Source organism: Oryzias latipes, chromosome 5, assembly GCF_053564925.1.
Source record: "Oryzias latipes strain Hd-rR chromosome 5, Olatipes_Hd-rR_3.1".
NCBI classification, from domain to species: domain Eukaryota; kingdom Metazoa; phylum Chordata; class Actinopteri; order Beloniformes; family Adrianichthyidae; genus Oryzias; species Oryzias latipes.
The window spans coordinates 1,975,288-1,990,373 of NC_136241.1; the positions used below are offsets into that span (position 1 = coordinate 1,975,288).

The following is a 15,086-nucleotide window of genomic DNA, read 5'->3' on the forward strand; positions in this document are numbered from 1 at the left end:
AATAGGAATGTTAAAACAAGTTAAAATAATAAAGGTAAAGGAATCTGTTAAGGTTTCAAAAGTGTACATGCTTTAACAGACCGGCTTTGTTTGGTGTTGCAGTTAAAAGAAACTTCCGGTTTCTGTCTGACAAAGGTTCCTCTTTGAGTCTGTTTGGGTGAAATGTTACTCAATCGCACTTGACAGCTGTTCACCTGTATCTGCCTCTGTTAAGAGTTCATTTACGGGCAGCGATCCGGAGGTAAAGTAGCTCAGATGCACAGCTGAACCTTTTACTGACATGTCGCTTTGCCAACCGCTGGTTATGTTTTCCCGCCCGTGAATCACGGGACAGCTGAACGTTTTGACCAAACTTAACTTCTAGAGAGGATTTTGTTTTGAGGTCTGCTGAGCTCTGCTGCGTTAAATCGGTCGTTTCTAGGCTGTCACTCGTGCCTGTCCTCCTCAGATGAGACTCCCGTGGCCGATGGTGACGCCCCACCCGGCTTCCGTACGGCGGGGAGCCTCCTCGGTCGCTGCCGGTCAGCTGAACTTCGTGCCCCCCTGCAGGACAACAGACGCGCGCTCTCTGGAGCTGCTGCAGGAGTTCGTCACGCGCGCCCGGCGCATGCTCGTGATCACCGGTGCGGGTCTGTCCACGGAGTCGGGCATCCCGGACTACCGCTCGGAGGGCGTCGGGCTGTACGCCCGCACCGACCGGAGGCCCATGCAGCATGCGGAGTTCGTCCGCAGCGCGCGGTCCCGCCAGCGGTACTGGGCCAGAAACTTTCTGGGGTGGCCGCAGTTCTCCTCCCACCAGCCGAACCTGGCGCACAGAGCGCTGCGGCGATGGGAGGAGGGGGGGAAGCTGCACTGGCTGGTCACGCAGAACGTGGACGCGCTTCACGGCAAAGCGGGACAGAAACGGCTGACGGAGCTGCACGGCTGCGCGCACAGGTCAGGCACGACCCTCTCCAGGTTTACTTTGGTGACCAATGCGCATGTGCTCATAAGTTATAATAATAATTATCATTATTAACGTTATTTGGTTCAGGGGTCTGCAACCTTCAAGATCCATTCAAGGATTCAAAAGCCATTCGGGTCGATTTGCATCGATACTATTAGAAAAACTATGAATGAACCACTGTTCTATTTATTTTGTATTAAATAAAACATAAAATAACCTTTTTTTAAAAAAAAAAATACCAAAATACTAACTTTTGATAGAGGATCAATGACGTCCTTTCAAAATAAGACACCCTGTAACACATGGAATCATCATTATGCAGCAAATCAGTAGTGGTCCATGTGATGTCAGGGGTAATAAAAGAAAAAAAAAACAATCATACACTTTATTTCTTGCTGGTGCACCGTAGCCATAAACTCACAGACCTAATTAAGTCAAATCAATCACCTTTATTTTCCTCAAAAAGATGCGCCTTATAATTTAGCGATCTTTATGTACCAAATCTGGTTGCGCTCATCGACCTCAAGCCTTTTGTTTCGTGGTATACAGCGCTCAAAAATGTGTCGAAACGTTTTAGTATGGTTGTGGAAAACTACAAATCCTCGCCGCTTCACGGATTGTTGGAGCATTATGGGTACTGTAGTCCATTGCCTCCCAGAGAAATTAACATGAATAAATGTTCAGCTAATCTTAGTCTTCTGTTCCACTTGTTGCACCTTATAGTCCAATAACACAAACCTTTTTTAGATTAAAAATATTTTATTTTCCTTCATCCAGAGAGCCACAATAGAGGGTCAAAGAGCCACACGTGGCTCCAGAGCTGAAGGTTGCCGATCCCTGAACTAAACGAGACAATAGGTGAAGAATCTCTACAGATTCAGTGCCACCGGCATCAACAGTGCTGAGGTCTGCATTCTCATTCTGAACATGTCCTCATAGGGTGGTTTGCCTGAGCTGCAGTGCTGTCACACCCAGGGAAGACCTGCAGGGAAGATTCGTAGCCATCAACCCAGAGTGGAGCGCTCAGGCCGGCGCCGTGGCTCCGGACGGGGATGTCTTTTTAGAGGACGAGCAGGTGCTGAACTTCAGGGTTCCCTCCTGCCAGAACTGCGGCGGCATACTGAAGCCAGAAGTCACCTTTTTTGGAGACACCGTCTCCAAAACCACCGTGGAGTTCGTCCATGGCAGACTTGCAGAGTCAGACTCCGTACTGGTCGTTGGCTCCTCCTTGCAGGTCCAGACAGACACAAAGGCACTGAAGGTGGATCGCTTCTCTGGAATTCACTTCTTTCTTTCTGTCCACAGGTGTATTCAGGATACAGGTTTTTACTAGCAGCCAGTGACAGAAAGCTGCCTGTCGCCATCCTCAACATCGGACCCACTAGAGCGGACCACCTGGCCAAGCTGAAAGTGAGCGGCCGCTGTGGAGAAGTCCTGTCAGCTGTTCAGCTCCTCTGAGGCCGTGGGAGTCAGATCATTTGGACTCTGTTAGGAAACACTACCTCTGTTAAAATGGAGTCACAGTTTTCTGAAGGAAGCAGAGAGAATGTATGAATCAATCCTGTCTTAGTTAAAAATGGACTTGGTGCTGTTACTTTTAAGACCTTGATTTCCTGAATTCTTTCTCAACGCCTCGATCTCTGAGGCTCCGCCTTTCTCTCCTTGTGGGTGCCACCCATTTCATGACATCATCCTAGAGTCGGCCTCAGCAGTGTGTCTGCCTTTCCCCCACCAAAACAAACATTTGAACTTCTACAAAGATGGACGTGCGTATTGTGCTTATACAGGGAAAGGGTTGAGCTGATCACCCACAGAGAAAGTGGGCGTGTGTGTTAGTCTGGGGGTGGGGCTGGCAGCGCAGACTCTTCCTGGAAGGGGCTGTTCTCACTGGTCTACGTCGGCTTTCAGAAGCGGTGTGTTTTCGTGGATTGGGAGGGGCTGGTGCTCAGAAAGCAGGTTTATATAGGAATACTCAGAAAGATGTGACTGGATCAAAATACCACTGTGGGGTTGTTTTTAGCGAGGAATGAACATTATAAAACACTCCGGTGTTTTATAATAATCAACTCGAAAAAGTTGATTTTGCCTGTTATAGACCCTTTAAGAGTCCTTATTTGCTTATTAATAATTCTTTTTATTTCAAATAGAAATGATCAACGACTGTAAGAAGTTTCCAACAGTTAGCTGCTGTTACAGAAACCATCTGCTTTATTTCTGTGACTCCCTTTTCCTGTTGGAAAAAGAGCACATCTGTGACGTAGAAATGTTTTACCACCTTGAACCGTTCCTGAGCCAAGGCACACCACCAACTGAAAAACCCCTGAAACCCTGAGTGCATTACCAATGTACTATCATTACAGTGTCTCAAAGGGCCTACACCATGCACAATCAACGACGTAAAGAAGCAAGCTCACCTCGATCGGTCACAGTACAGTTCATGATGCAGGTTTTCAGGTAGAACATGTGGAGGGCTTCAATGGATGCAGCAGTCGTGAAAAAAAAGAAGTTACGACTCGTTGAAGATCTGACCGTTTGAGAGAGACAAAATGGTAGTGAGGGTTCGGAGGTGGATGCAGAGAGGGAGAAACAAGAACGAAGAGGAGCAGCATTTAAACAGTTCATTAAACAAAAAGGGCTCCAGGTTAGCACTCTTCCTGAGCAACCAGTCAATGTGAGCTTAAAACTAAGATAATAGGAGGTCTCATAGTTTCTACCAGAAAAAAGGACACAAGTTCAGTATGATTACCAGATACAGTTCCAGTAACTGGTACCGTCCTTGGAGAGACCTTGTGAATCACACAGCCATTTATGGCGTTGATCTGTAACGCAGGTGCTAGAGGTTCGACTGGAATGTTTACTCTGCTCACAACCTCCTGGGTGATGAGGTCACCATCAGACCCAAAATCTATAAGAGTCTCAAACTCAGCCTTCTGCTGAGCATGAGTCACCAAGAGTTGGTTTGAAGGGGGATAGGGCAAAGAAAAAGGTGAAGAGCGACTTCCCAGACGCCCCCGTCCAAAAGCCGTGGTCTTTACTGGCCAGTCTCTGATGTAGCTGTCTGGCTATGCGCAGTAGATCACTTTGCATGCGTCTTCGTCGCTCAGCAGGAGGAAGCTGTCTTGTGAGCATCTGCACAGACTCAGGAGATGTGGAAGATGAGGAACTAGAGCTGTGGAGATGAAGTGGAAGGAGAATCGCAGGTAGGGAACCACATTTCTCATCACAACCTTCACGTTCACTCAACCGCCTGTCAATCCGGGTGGTTAAATCGATTAGCTCCTCTAAAACATCAGGCATATCTCACGCTGCAAGCTTGTACCTGTACGTCTACCAACACCTCATCAGTCCATCCAGTGCTGGCTGCCAGGGTCCGACATTCCACTGAATAATGCAAAACACTGCGTGCTCCTTGCTTGAGCTGACGAAGCTGTGCGCCGGCTGCACGGTGGAGAGCAGTTGGGTTAAAGACACGGAGATACTGGACAGAAAACTCACTAACATAGAGACAACGAGCTGCTCTTCAGTCCCATGCAGCCAGACCCAACCGTCTGGCTCTTCCTGTCAAAAAACTTAAAGCAAAAGACACTTTTCTTTGCTCAGATGGAAAGTCAGAAAGGTTGGACATGAAATGGAGCCGACAAGAGGAGAGAAAAGGACGACAATCCTCTGCGGTTCCATCGAAGAGTTCATGTGAACCCAGTCGGGCTTGTTGGGGAGAAGAGGAGCTGTGCTCCAGTTTGGTGGGACGACCCCGGAGCTTCTGCAGGCCAGATAGTAGGCTGCACTCCTCCTGGGTCCAGGTGGGTAACTCCTCCGGAGATAAAAACTTCTCGTGAAAATGAACCTAGTAGTGTATGCAGGCAGCTGTGCACCACTCATGCAGAGCCACAGGAGAGGGGGCGGAGCCCTCCAGGAAGATGATGACGTCATATTATTTGATTGGCTGTACGTTGGTCCGATGACGTGTCAGACAGGGATTGGTCCAAACAAATCACGACATAGAGTGACATAGATTCCAGCTCAGACCAGGAAAACAAAGACGTTCACGGATCTGTTTGGTTGTAAGTGGACCCATCAGAATAGAGTGGAGCAGGAAGCTTGTGACCCAACGATTGTAGCACCTAGGTCACAGCCACACACTTTTTCATTTTTTTGTTTGCTCCTGATTTACGACCATTTGAGAAACTCAGAAAGGCCATTGAAAGCTGAACTTTCTTTATATTTGTCCTCCATCATGAGAAAACTGCTACAGGATGCTGTTAAAAACAGAGTTCTTATTGGAGTGGGTCTGTAAGCTCCATGTTCCAGAACAACACAGCAGGTGACCACCAGTCAAAATGAACTACCTGAAATCCAAATCTTTCCACCTTTATCATGGTAGGAAGAACACGTCAATGTAAGGGGGGGGTCATCTAAGGTAGGGTTACACACCATTGGGTTGCCCTTGAGCAAGGCTCCTCATCAAAACTGCGACAGAGAAAAGCATGGTGGAGCATTTCCTGCTTTGAGTTCCAACTGGGTTCCTTCTGTGTGGAGCTTGCATGTTCTCCCCACGCGTGTGGGGTTCCTCCCACAGTCCAAAAACACGCCTCTTGGGTTAACTGAACATTCTAGGTTGTCCCTTGATGTGCATGTGTGTGGCCCTGCAATGGACTCCCTGTTCAGGGTGTACCCCACCCAACAGTAGCTGGTTGACTTAGACAACTGGAGACTCAGAAATGGATTCAGTGGGTTCTGAAGATGGACAGACATGTTCAGTGACCACTGTTTGGAGTTTAAGGGTTAAGGGCCAACCAAGTGTGCATTATCAGAAATTAACTCATGACCTGGAAGCCTGAACCATTCAACGTGGAGTGTGTTAATTCTGATAATGCACACTTCAAATGGTCACATACAAAAGAAATAAATATTCAACCACATATTAGTACTTTATTCCTGTTATTTTTATGGTTTGGATCGCTTTTTTTTTTTTTTACAAAGCAGACTATTTGTTGCGTGTTGTCACGGCGCCACACCACTGCAGCAGTCAAGGTCCGGCAAAGGAAAGCGATATCTATGCTGATGGTCACGATGGTTAAATAAAGCATCAATTTAGAGAGAAAGTTCACCTCTAACCGCTTGTTTCTGTCCAGATGATGAAGACAAAGTTTGTTTTAATGAAGCCAGCGCAGTGATACAGAACATTTAAGCTACATGACCGGAACTACTTTTTTATCACATTCTGATGCACACTCAGCAGCCAATCAGAATTGAGGATTCACCCGGACCCTGGTATAAATAGATGTTTAGGCTACGCATTAAATATGAAGGTGAAGGGCCAGCCGTTCCAAAGTAAGTTTAAGCCTTAAGATGACTTCAATACTGACAACTATACAGAAATATCTGTAAATACCTGTAAGTCTGTTTAAAGTGTTGTGTGTAAAAAGAATGAGAAATGTTTCAAGTAAAATACCAGTTTATTAAAAGAACTTTTATGAGAATCACAAACAGACTGCAGGTAAAGTAACGGTTGACAAAGCGATCGTCAGATCATTGAAGATGCTTTGCTGCTCCACTTTCTCTTGAAGTTGAAGCTTCCAGTTTTCCATTACGGGCCAGGTTTCCTTCTGGAGAGCAGCTGGGACACTGAAGGAGTACAGACAGCACGTGTGACCGGCGCCGTCAGCCCGCCACCTTACTGAGGCTGTTGTCAGCGTCAGCGGCGTCATGGACAGACAGTTTTCAAAGCTCTCGGTCTGATCAAAGCAGTAGACGACAGGGTAACCCAATAAAAGGCCAAACACGGTGCACAGGTTCCACCCTGCAGATCTGCTCCCAACACGAAAAGGCTGCTGAGGCTGCTGGAGGCGAAGATCGCCAACAAGACGCTGTAGATGTTGAAGTGTGCTTTTCAGCTGCGTCTGGGGGTCTGCCATGAAGGGCCTCTCCAGGGACGAGCCGACATCCACCCCGGCCACGCTGCAGTCGGTGAGCGCACGCTCCAGATGGGAACTCACTGCACTCACATTGATAACGACACTGTTTCCGTCCAACTCCACTGTGAGAAGAGAGCCGGAGAGGAGCCCGACAGACTGCAGGTCGCTCAAATACCGCTGCACCTGCTCCACGCCGGCGCCGTTGCCGTCATAAAGCAGAGCGGGTTTTAAGCCTAAATCTACAGCGGTCACCTGAGCAGCCAGGTCCAGACTTTGGGAGGTGGAGAGGGATTTTCTGCCCACACGCAGACAGCAGCGAGCTGCCGCCACGCAGCGCTCCGCTGCAGACATGGTGGAATTCAAACGCTTTCAACTGGAAAGTGCAGGTGTTGGAATAGACGGCTGTCTTTACAGGTGGTCCATGCAGGTTCAAAGAGACACAAAAAACAGGAAAATAGTACAACTTTTTATGAACTTTTGTGGTTCTTTTTTCATTTTTTTTCTTTGCTGGTCCAACAGGCCTGAAAGAGAAGAGACATTATGTCTGTTACAGATACAGCTAGACGGCAACCGTTTGTTTCCTAAAATAAAGGCCTTTCCATCCTGGCTTTGATTTTTGAGTAGGAAACCTATAAAGAGGGGGTCTCACCATCATTCTGATGCCCCGGGGCCGCGCTACGTCACAGGCTGAGGAGACATCAGGTCAAAGTCTGAAAGATTTCTCGCAACCCAAACACCAGCAGCAAATAGCCCCAAGTTGACAAGAAGATTCCTGAAAAAAAGAAACCAAGATTTAGCTCCCGTTGATGATTCAGAGTCCTGCTTCCTGTAAAACACAGATATCATTTCAAGAAGTAAACATTCATTCAATGCACAAAAAAGGAGGCTTTATGTGGAAAAAAACATTTAATGCACATCAACCAAAGCAGGGAGCGGTGATCCACTTAGCACAAGTTTCAGACAAGAAGTGAACTTTGTAATCGATATCCCACTGCTATAGATTCATTGTGTGGATATTTACAATAAGCCAAAGTATTGAATACATTTAAGCTGTTGATAATTTCATATGAATACAACAATTTCCAGCTGAATTGACGTGACAAACACATGACAACTGTTGATTTGAAGACAGAGGAGAATTCAGTGTCGCTTTTCTTTCATTGAAACTTATTTGAAGATATTCTTCTGTACGTTGCATCTAAGCCATCAGTCCTTATCGTTCAGCCCTATTTGTCAATTTCATGTTTGTTCAGTAAAACATGAAAACATTAGAATTTTACTGTAGAATTAATGCTTTGTGTTTAAATGGAACTGAAGGAACAGGTAAGCATTCTGTTTCATTTATTTATTTAGAAAAACTTTCATTTTCTGTTTAGCTTGTACGTTAGTAGTTAGTTTTGGTGCAACATTCAATGGCTGAATTAATCTTTAGTTTAACTTTTCAGCAGTAGAGAAATTGAAAGCACTGTTTGCATTCTGTCATTTTAACAAAATGCTTGGCGTCTAAAATTAGCTTTAAAAAATGGTAGAATTCAGTGTCATTTTAGGAAAGGAAACTAAAAATGTCCTGACTAAACATTAAACTGACGTGAATGTTAATGCATGGAGGTTATTGACCTCAGACTCAAAGAAAATTAGGTACATTTTTGCTTGATTCACTGTTTTCACCTCACTCTTCTTCTCTCTCAGAAGGATTTGCTGCTCACAAAATCCCATTTGGAGAACATTTATGGACAACTTTCTTTGTTGGAACTTGAATTAAATCTAAGTGCAACTAAATCTACAAATCAAGAAATGCTTTTTAAAACTGTTTATTAAAAGATTCAAACCTAAAAAAATAGTAAATAATAACCACGTTTATTTGTGCAAAAGCTACGTTTGTCACACATATACATAACAAACCAACTGTATACATGTTCACATAGTCCTCTGTTAATAGTTTTTGTCGATCATCATGTATTTTTATGTCTCGTTTGTAGCGTGTCTCTAACACTGAGCACTGCGAGGTTGTGCTCCAGTCCAGCTAGCTAGCGCGGCGCTAATGAGCAATCCTACAGTTTTTATCGAACAACTGCAACATTCTTACCTTTTAAAATCGTTTCTGTCCGTTACAAAACGACACGAGGAGCTGATCCAACCCATCACTCCAGTGGAAGGGCTCTTTTTCGCACCTGCTCCGCTCATCTTGCTAACATGCGGCGTCAGGGATGAGGAAGGGTCAAACGGGGAGGAAGAGTTTAGATGTAACACCAGTACGGAAAGCAACGGAGCCCAAACTTTCAAAGCGGGCGGCGTTTACTGCGCTGTTACGTGATTAAGGATGTCTGCGACTCGGTACCGACGGTTTCTGAAACTGTGCGAGGAATGGCCTCGAGATGAGACAAAGAAAGGTCGCGATTTGGGCACATTCCTGCGGCAGAGGGTCGCCTCCGCGTTTCGCGAGGGTGAAAACACGCAGGTAGAGGCTCTTAGCTTAGCTTCTTAGCAGCTGAGCTAAGATTATATGGCCATCAGCTGACGACCTTGGTGACCCGGCTGTTGATGCACGTGAAATGTCTTTCATAAATGTTCTTCCACTGAAACAAACATGAACCGACACATATTTATATATATTTGGAAGTATCATTTATGCAGAAATGTACCGGAAAGTCCTTTTCTTCGCCTCTCAATGGCTGAGTTTGTCTTTTCAACAAACACTTATTATTAAACGGATTTAAATGTGAAAAGTTAAAGTTTGAAAACTCTTCTTTATTGTTGATTTTATGGTTAATGTAATTTTACTTTTAATCTGTTCAGCAGGCTAACTATAACTGAAACTATTTCAAAATATGGTGAAACTGTTTTATTTATTGACAATGACATCAGGTTTAAAGAACAAGTCTTTCACTTTGAAAAAGAAATCACAAAACTGTTTTACAAATATTTGTAACTGGGCTTATACTATTTTTCATGTAAAGAAAAGTTATATATAGTGTGGGAAGAGTGCCATTATCAGGCTAAAATGTGACCTGCTGTGGTTTACACACATTATTAAAAAGTCTTATGCATGAAATATTGATGATTTATTTCTCTTAAAACGCCCTTTTGTATTTTTAAGGAAAAAATCCAAAAGGAATTTTCTCAGATTTCAACAAAGGAATTCATAATAAAAAATCTCTTGAATTTTTTATCACCAGATAGCCCAGAAAGAAATCGTCTATTTGGATGTTATTTTTATGAATATGTGCAGCAAACAACAGAATCCTAAGTTGGACGCACTTAAAATACATGCATGACATACGTGTGAATAGTATCAGCCTTTCTGAAAAATTGTTTTACAAAAAAAATAAAAAAATAACTTAAAAAGTACACTCCAAAAAGAGTGAAGATGAACTTTTTTACATTGTTGTAACTTAATTATTTAGTTTGGTGAAAATAAATATTTTTTTTTTAGTTCAGTCAACTTAAAAATAACACGTAGTTGTCTGACAGTTATTTTACTTTCAATCAACTTACTTCAATTAAGTTGGTGTAACTTTGGTGTGAAGCTGTCAACGCGTCATGATGACATTGGTTGAAACTTTAGAAAAATGTGTCAATTTAAATTGTATAAACAAAATTGAATTTTTTTTTTAAGTTGGATCAACTTTTCAAATTGAGTTGGATAGCCATAAAAATTTTAGTTGAACAAACTTAATTTAATTAGGTTGGATCAACCTTTTTCTTTTTAGAGTGTAAATCCAAATTGAATTCATCATATAAAGCAAAATCGACAACCCAGAACATGTTGAGATGGATTCTTGGTTTCTTTCTGGCCTTTAAGAATTTTATAGACCAGGCTCCTTCCTTTGTTAGTCCTTGTAATTGAAAGTCTAGTTTCCTTTTAATCCTTTTATCTAACAAAAGTACATTTATATATTATGACCCAAAGTATTCACATAGCAACATGTTTTCACTGGCCGTGCAAATTCCTGCTCTCTGTAAACCCCACAACCATCAGACGTTGGATAATCTAAACAAGTCTTTCCTCTGTTTGGTTTTTCATGACCATGCATTTTCATTCTCTCTAGATTTCAGATCCAGACAAATGTGACCAGATGTATGAAAGTTTGGCTCGTATTAATGGCAACGTATACAAACAAAAAGTGAGTGACATCCTCAAGCTTCCTCATTTATTTTACGTTAAAATTTGTTGCTGTTCCATGAAAACCTGCCTCTGCTGCTGCTGTGACCTCCTTTCTGCTCCCTTCCTCCATGTCGATGGTCATAAACCCATATTTAGACCAAAGGTCTCATCACTTTTAAAGCAGGCCACACAAGGTCAATGTTTGAGTAAACTTCAATTGACCGATATGGAAAACATGAGACCCAGAGCTCCTCGGATGGCTGGAGCACCTTGGTTACCACTGTTTGACCAGAGAAGAAAACTCATACATTCAAATGGCATTTTTCAAATCATCCAAAGAGCTTCTTTGTTTGTCCTGGCTTTGAATAAAAACTAAAACTGTAATCTCCGCTTTGTTCAGTTTCCTCGGGTGAGAGACACGAGCTTCACCGGAGTCACGGTTGAAGAGTGTCGAGTCCTCCTTTCAGGTACGGACTCCCAATTTACCATTCACTGTCCGCTCTTTTCTCACAATGAAGGGGGAATAACACGGAAAATGCTTTGTTTTCCAAATGCAGGAAGTATGCAGCAAAGCATGGATGAAGAAAAGAAGGGCTTGTGGAAGACATTAATGGAGAGGTTCTCCTCCAAAACGGAGGACGTTCCAGAAAAAGCTCCTGAAAAATAACTTTTGACCTCTTAAATGACCTTTTCCCATTAGTGCTTGTGTAGAAATAAAGTTTCTCTTTGTGACCTGGTGTGCTTCCATTAACTCTACAGGTTGTAAATTCACTGGAGGCAGAGGCAGACTCCTGTCACCTCTACCCGGTTAGAACGCCACACTGGCTGGGTATCCAGATCTTCAATTCCAAACTCTGCGCCATGGAAAATTCCCAAAAATCTCAGTGCGCATCGATGCTTACTACATTGGCGAATATAGACCACAATGCATTGCGTTTTCACTTCGGCAAAAGGGTGACACATTTAGGGCTCAAAGAATAAAAAACTAGTGAGCACATGTCTGAACTGTATTACTGGATAGCTGTGCACCAAAGGTCTTTGGGAGTTAAGGAGGACTGAGGGAATTTGGACCCAAATTCAGATCAGTGTTTTATTGTTGTGACCACAATGTCACTGTTGGCTTTTCTTTTTGGCAGTGCAGACTAAATACAGGTGACTGTACTTCACACCCCCACCAACAAAATCTGACAGTAGTTGACATAGAAAAGTGAATTCTGGTGTGATTTGCAGCATAGTGGGGTGAGCTGATGGACCTTCTTTGGTTTCTTGAAGGAAAGTTGGTCCAGTTGATCTAAGTTTTTATTTTTTGTCAACTCCTTAGGATTTTGAAGAAAAACTTTGAGGAGATCCAGTGAAAGAAAGCTAAAAAGGCTAAACTAATTCTTAGCCGTTTCTAATTCATGAAGAAAACAGTCGAGCCATCATCATCCATATATTTAGGAAAAGAGTCTCAAATGAAATACTGTAAATAGGGAGCAGCAATGCATATGAATGCAATTCCAGGAAGGAAAAAGGTTGGGAACCGTGAGTTTAAGACCGGCTTTTAAAGGAAGGAAAATAAAAAACGGTGTCTTTCTCCTAACCTTGAGAGGCAGCAAGTAATTGTCTGTGTATTATAAAACGAAGGCGTGTGCATTATGATCACATTAAATCCACGTCGCTTCACCTTTGATCCCACAGAAATCGCTCCCTTCATAAGAAGTGCCAGATGCTGAACACAACTGGAAAAAGAAACCATTTCTATATAGGTCACAGTACACGAGCACATTTGGTAAATCATGGCACCGTATGAACCTTCTGATGTCACGGAGCGCACAGCTACACAGGGAAACCGAGCAGGAGGTTTGGAAAAGCAGGTTTAATGTGATCAGAAGGGTTGGACAGCAGAAATGTCCTCCTACTCCTCTTTCTCCTCTGCATTGTCTCTCCATATGCAGTAGTTGAGGGACGTGGCGAGGCACAGCCAGGCGAGATAAGGCGCCAAGAGCAGAGTGGCGGTGCTGCTGATGGGATACCAGGACGCCATGGTGGCGCCGACAGTCCCAGTGAGGAGCACGATCTCCATCAGCGCCTAAATGTAACAGAGACGATGCAATAACGTTCATAGTGTCTGTACTGATAACTGACTTATCAGGTTCTTCTGTTATCAGACAGGGTTGTGTTGTTCACATACATGACATGTGGTTGTGTTGTTCACATACATGACGTGTGGTTGTGTTGTTCACATACATGACGTGTGGTTGTGTTGTTCACATACATGACGTGTGGTTGTGTTGTTCACATACATGACGTGTGGTTGTGTTGTTCACATACATGACGTGTGGTTGTGTTGTTCACATACATGACGTGTGGTTGTGTTGTTCACATACATGACGTGTGGTTGTGTTGTTCACATACATGACGTGTGGTTGTGTTGTTCACATACATGACGTGTGGTTGTGTTGTTCACATACATGACGTGTGAATGTGTTGTTCACATACATGACGTGTGAATGTGTTGTTCACATACATGACGTGTGGTTGTGTTGTTCACATACATGACGTGTGGTTGTGTTGTTCACATACATGACGTGTGGTTGTGTTGTTCACATACATGACGTGTGGTTGTGTTGTTCACATACATGACGTGTGGTTGTGTTGTTCACATACATGACGTGTGGTTGTTTTGTTCACATACATGACGTGTGGTTGTGTTGTTCACATACATGACGTGTGGTTGTGTTGTTCACATACATGACGTGTGGTTGTGTTGTTCACATACATGACATGTTTTGACAGACGTGTCTGATAACAGAAGAACCTAAGAGCTCGATGCATTCTAACCAATCACAAGTATGTACATGTTTACCTTACCTACTCTAGTAATCATGTGGTGTTACACGTACCAGTTTTAGCTTGTGTGCGCCAAAGAATATAGGAGTCCAGGCCCAGTTCAGAGCGAGCTGCGTGCCATAAAGTCCCAGTGGAACCAAAGCATCCTGGGTAAAACCTCCAAGCTCTTTCCAGATCAGGTAGGAGCCGTATCTGCAGAGGTTATTTAGATGAGGAGCATTTCGCCAAGACCGTAGACCCAATGACCCCAAGACTTACCCCATGCTAGTGTACAGACACGTCCACACCACAGGGAACGCTGCGTTTGGCGGGCGCCACGAGGGTTTCTTCAGAGTGGGGTACCAGGTTTTCACCTGTTTCCGTGTGATGAAGCCCCCGTAGAGCCCTCCTAAGTGTGGCAGGGCCGTCATCCCGATCATAGGCAGCCACATGGTCTGTGATGAGAACAGATAAGGTTTCAGTTTAAGTCATTCTTTAGGAATCTTCACGAGGAAAATGCCACAAGAACACAATATAAACACAATAAAAGACATATTTAATCAGAGTGGGTCTGCAGGAAACAGACAAAGGTGTCAAAAGGTCAAACATGGTTCACAAGCAACTAAATTCAGATTAAATACATTTTTTAGTCTAATAACACGTTTCCTACAAATAAGTCTTTTCAGGTCATGATAATTTGTGGAAAACTACAATTCTTAAAAGCACAACATTACCCACAATCCTCATCATCCTCATCAGAAAATCTTGTTTTTGGCGGGTTAGGCTCCCTTTATTAACCAACATGTTAAAACGAGATCATTGAACACAAAACTCAGCATTTGCAGTTCTATACAGGACTCAACTGGGAAATTCTTTTAAGTTCTAAAACCCATCCGGGACGTTTGGTACTAGAGGGAGCAAACTTCACAGAAGAAGCAAACGCCACTAAAACGTGATGGCGGTACAATCGTTTCTGACATTTTCCTGATGACGTATCCTAATTCCAAAGTTTATGGTCGCCTTCGCTCCAACAATCATCCGTGAGGAGTGTGGACGATAAGTTGAACGGAACTCACCCCGGTTCGGCGTTCGGCTCTTCGACGGGGAATACCGACAGCGTAGCTTTCGGAGGGAAGCCTGAACTCAGCGGCGGCACGCGCTGCTATGTTGTGAAACTGGGGGCGGGGCCGGGTTATCGGACAGGTCACTCCTCGGCCACGCCAACCGCAGACGTGACGTCGTAGCGTGGTAGACTCTGATTGGTCGCCATGTCAAACGGATTCAACCGACAGTTGGCTGTGCAATAAGC

At 43.9% G+C, this 15,086-nt stretch overlaps 5 protein-coding genes across 5 annotated transcripts; 2 read left to right on the top strand and 3 right to left on the bottom strand.

The window, feature by feature from the left end:
- The first annotated feature begins 108 nt into the window (after positions 1 to 108).
- Positions 109 to 2,547, top strand: sirt4 (sirtuin 4). Its single transcript, XM_004086126.5, has 4 exons — positions 109 to 241; positions 449 to 936; positions 1,886 to 2,180; positions 2,252 to 2,547. Exons 2-4 carry the CDS (start codon positions 449 to 451, stop codon positions 2,402 to 2,404), a joined length of 936 nt encoding a protein of 311 aa, XP_004086174.1. The 5' UTR covers positions 109 to 241; the 3' UTR covers positions 2,405 to 2,547.
- Positions 2,548 to 6,383: 3,836 nt separating this feature from the next.
- c5h1orf74 (chromosome 5 C1orf74 homolog) lies at positions 6,384 to 7,212 on the bottom strand. Its single transcript, XM_078946793.1, has one exon. The coding sequence runs from the start codon at positions 7,210 to 7,212 to the stop codon at positions 6,427 to 6,429; it is 786 nt and encodes a 261-aa protein (XP_078802919.1). The 3' UTR covers positions 6,384 to 6,426.
- Positions 6,384 to 9,083, bottom strand: tomm6 (translocase of outer mitochondrial membrane 6 homolog (yeast)). The gene is made up of 3 exons (XM_004086125.4): positions 8,948 to 9,083; positions 7,511 to 7,633; positions 6,384 to 7,382 (listed from the first exon to the last, which is right to left on the bottom strand). The coding sequence occupies exons 1-2, from the start codon at positions 9,043 to 9,045 to the stop codon at positions 7,537 to 7,539; spliced, it is 195 nt and encodes a 64-aa protein (XP_004086173.2). The 5' UTR covers positions 9,046 to 9,083; the 3' UTR covers positions 6,384 to 7,382; positions 7,511 to 7,536.
- Positions 9,084 to 9,181: 98 nt separating this feature from the next.
- Positions 9,182 to 11,698, top strand: uqcc2 (ubiquinol-cytochrome c reductase complex assembly factor 2). Its single transcript, XM_004086124.2, has 4 exons — positions 9,182 to 9,319; positions 10,911 to 10,985; positions 11,367 to 11,433; positions 11,524 to 11,698. Exons 1-4 carry the CDS (start codon positions 9,182 to 9,184, stop codon positions 11,631 to 11,633), a joined length of 390 nt encoding a protein of 129 aa, XP_004086172.1. The 3' UTR covers positions 11,634 to 11,698.
- Positions 11,699 to 12,809: 1,111 nt separating this feature from the next.
- On the bottom strand, positions 12,810 to 15,085 carry tspo (translocator protein). The gene is made up of 4 exons (XM_011494591.3): positions 14,854 to 15,085; positions 14,057 to 14,232; positions 13,852 to 13,990; positions 12,810 to 13,037 (listed from the first exon to the last, which is right to left on the bottom strand). The coding sequence occupies exons 2-4, from the start codon at positions 14,227 to 14,229 to the stop codon at positions 12,864 to 12,866; spliced, it is 486 nt and encodes a 161-aa protein (XP_011492893.1). The 5' UTR covers positions 14,230 to 14,232; positions 14,854 to 15,085; the 3' UTR covers positions 12,810 to 12,863.
- Between the last annotated feature and the right edge of the window lies 1 nt (position 15,086).

Excerpts from the sequence above, each read along its gene's own strand:
- tomm6 (XM_004086125.4), bottom strand. The coding sequence starts at position 9,045 with ATGAGCGGAGCAGGTGCGAAAAAGAGCCCTTCCACTGGAGTGATGGGT. Across the intron at positions 7,634-8,947 it reads GACAGAAACGATTTTAAAAG|GAATCTTCTTGTCAACTTGG; the intron begins GTAAGAATGTTG and ends TCTTTTTTTCAG.
- tspo (XM_011494591.3), bottom strand. The coding sequence starts at position 14,229 with ATGTGGCTGCCTATGATCGGGATGACGGCCCTGCCACACTTAGGAGGG. Across the intron at positions 13,991-14,056 it reads TGTCTGTACACTAGCATGGG|ATACGGCTCCTACCTGATCT; the intron begins GTAAGTCTTGGG and ends TAACCTCTGCAG. Across the intron at positions 13,038-13,851 it reads GCGCACACAAGCTAAAACTG|GCGCTGATGGAGATCGTGCT; the intron begins GTACGTGTAACA and ends TGTTACATTTAG.
- uqcc2 (XM_004086124.2), top strand. The coding sequence starts at position 9,182 with ATGTCTGCGACTCGGTACCGACGGTTTCTGAAACTGTGCGAGGAATGG. Across the intron at positions 9,320-10,910 it reads GCGAGGGTGAAAACACGCAG|ATTTCAGATCCAGACAAATG; the intron begins GTAGAGGCTCTT and ends CATTCTCTCTAG. Across the intron at positions 10,986-11,366 it reads GCAACGTATACAAACAAAAA|TTTCCTCGGGTGAGAGACAC; the intron begins GTGAGTGACATC and ends CGCTTTGTTCAG.
- sirt4 (XM_004086126.5), top strand. The coding sequence starts at position 449 with ATGAGACTCCCGTGGCCGATGGTGACGCCCCACCCGGCTTCCGTACGG. Across the intron at positions 937-1,885 it reads CTGCACGGCTGCGCGCACAG|GGTGGTTTGCCTGAGCTGCA; the intron begins GTCAGGCACGAC and ends ATGTCCTCATAG. Across the intron at positions 2,181-2,251 it reads TCGTTGGCTCCTCCTTGCAG|GTGTATTCAGGATACAGGTT; the intron begins GTCCAGACAGAC and ends TTCTGTCCACAG.
- c5h1orf74 (XM_078946793.1), bottom strand. The coding sequence starts at position 7,212 with ATGTCTGCAGCGGAGCGCTGCGTGGCGGCAGCTCGCTGCTGTCTGCGT.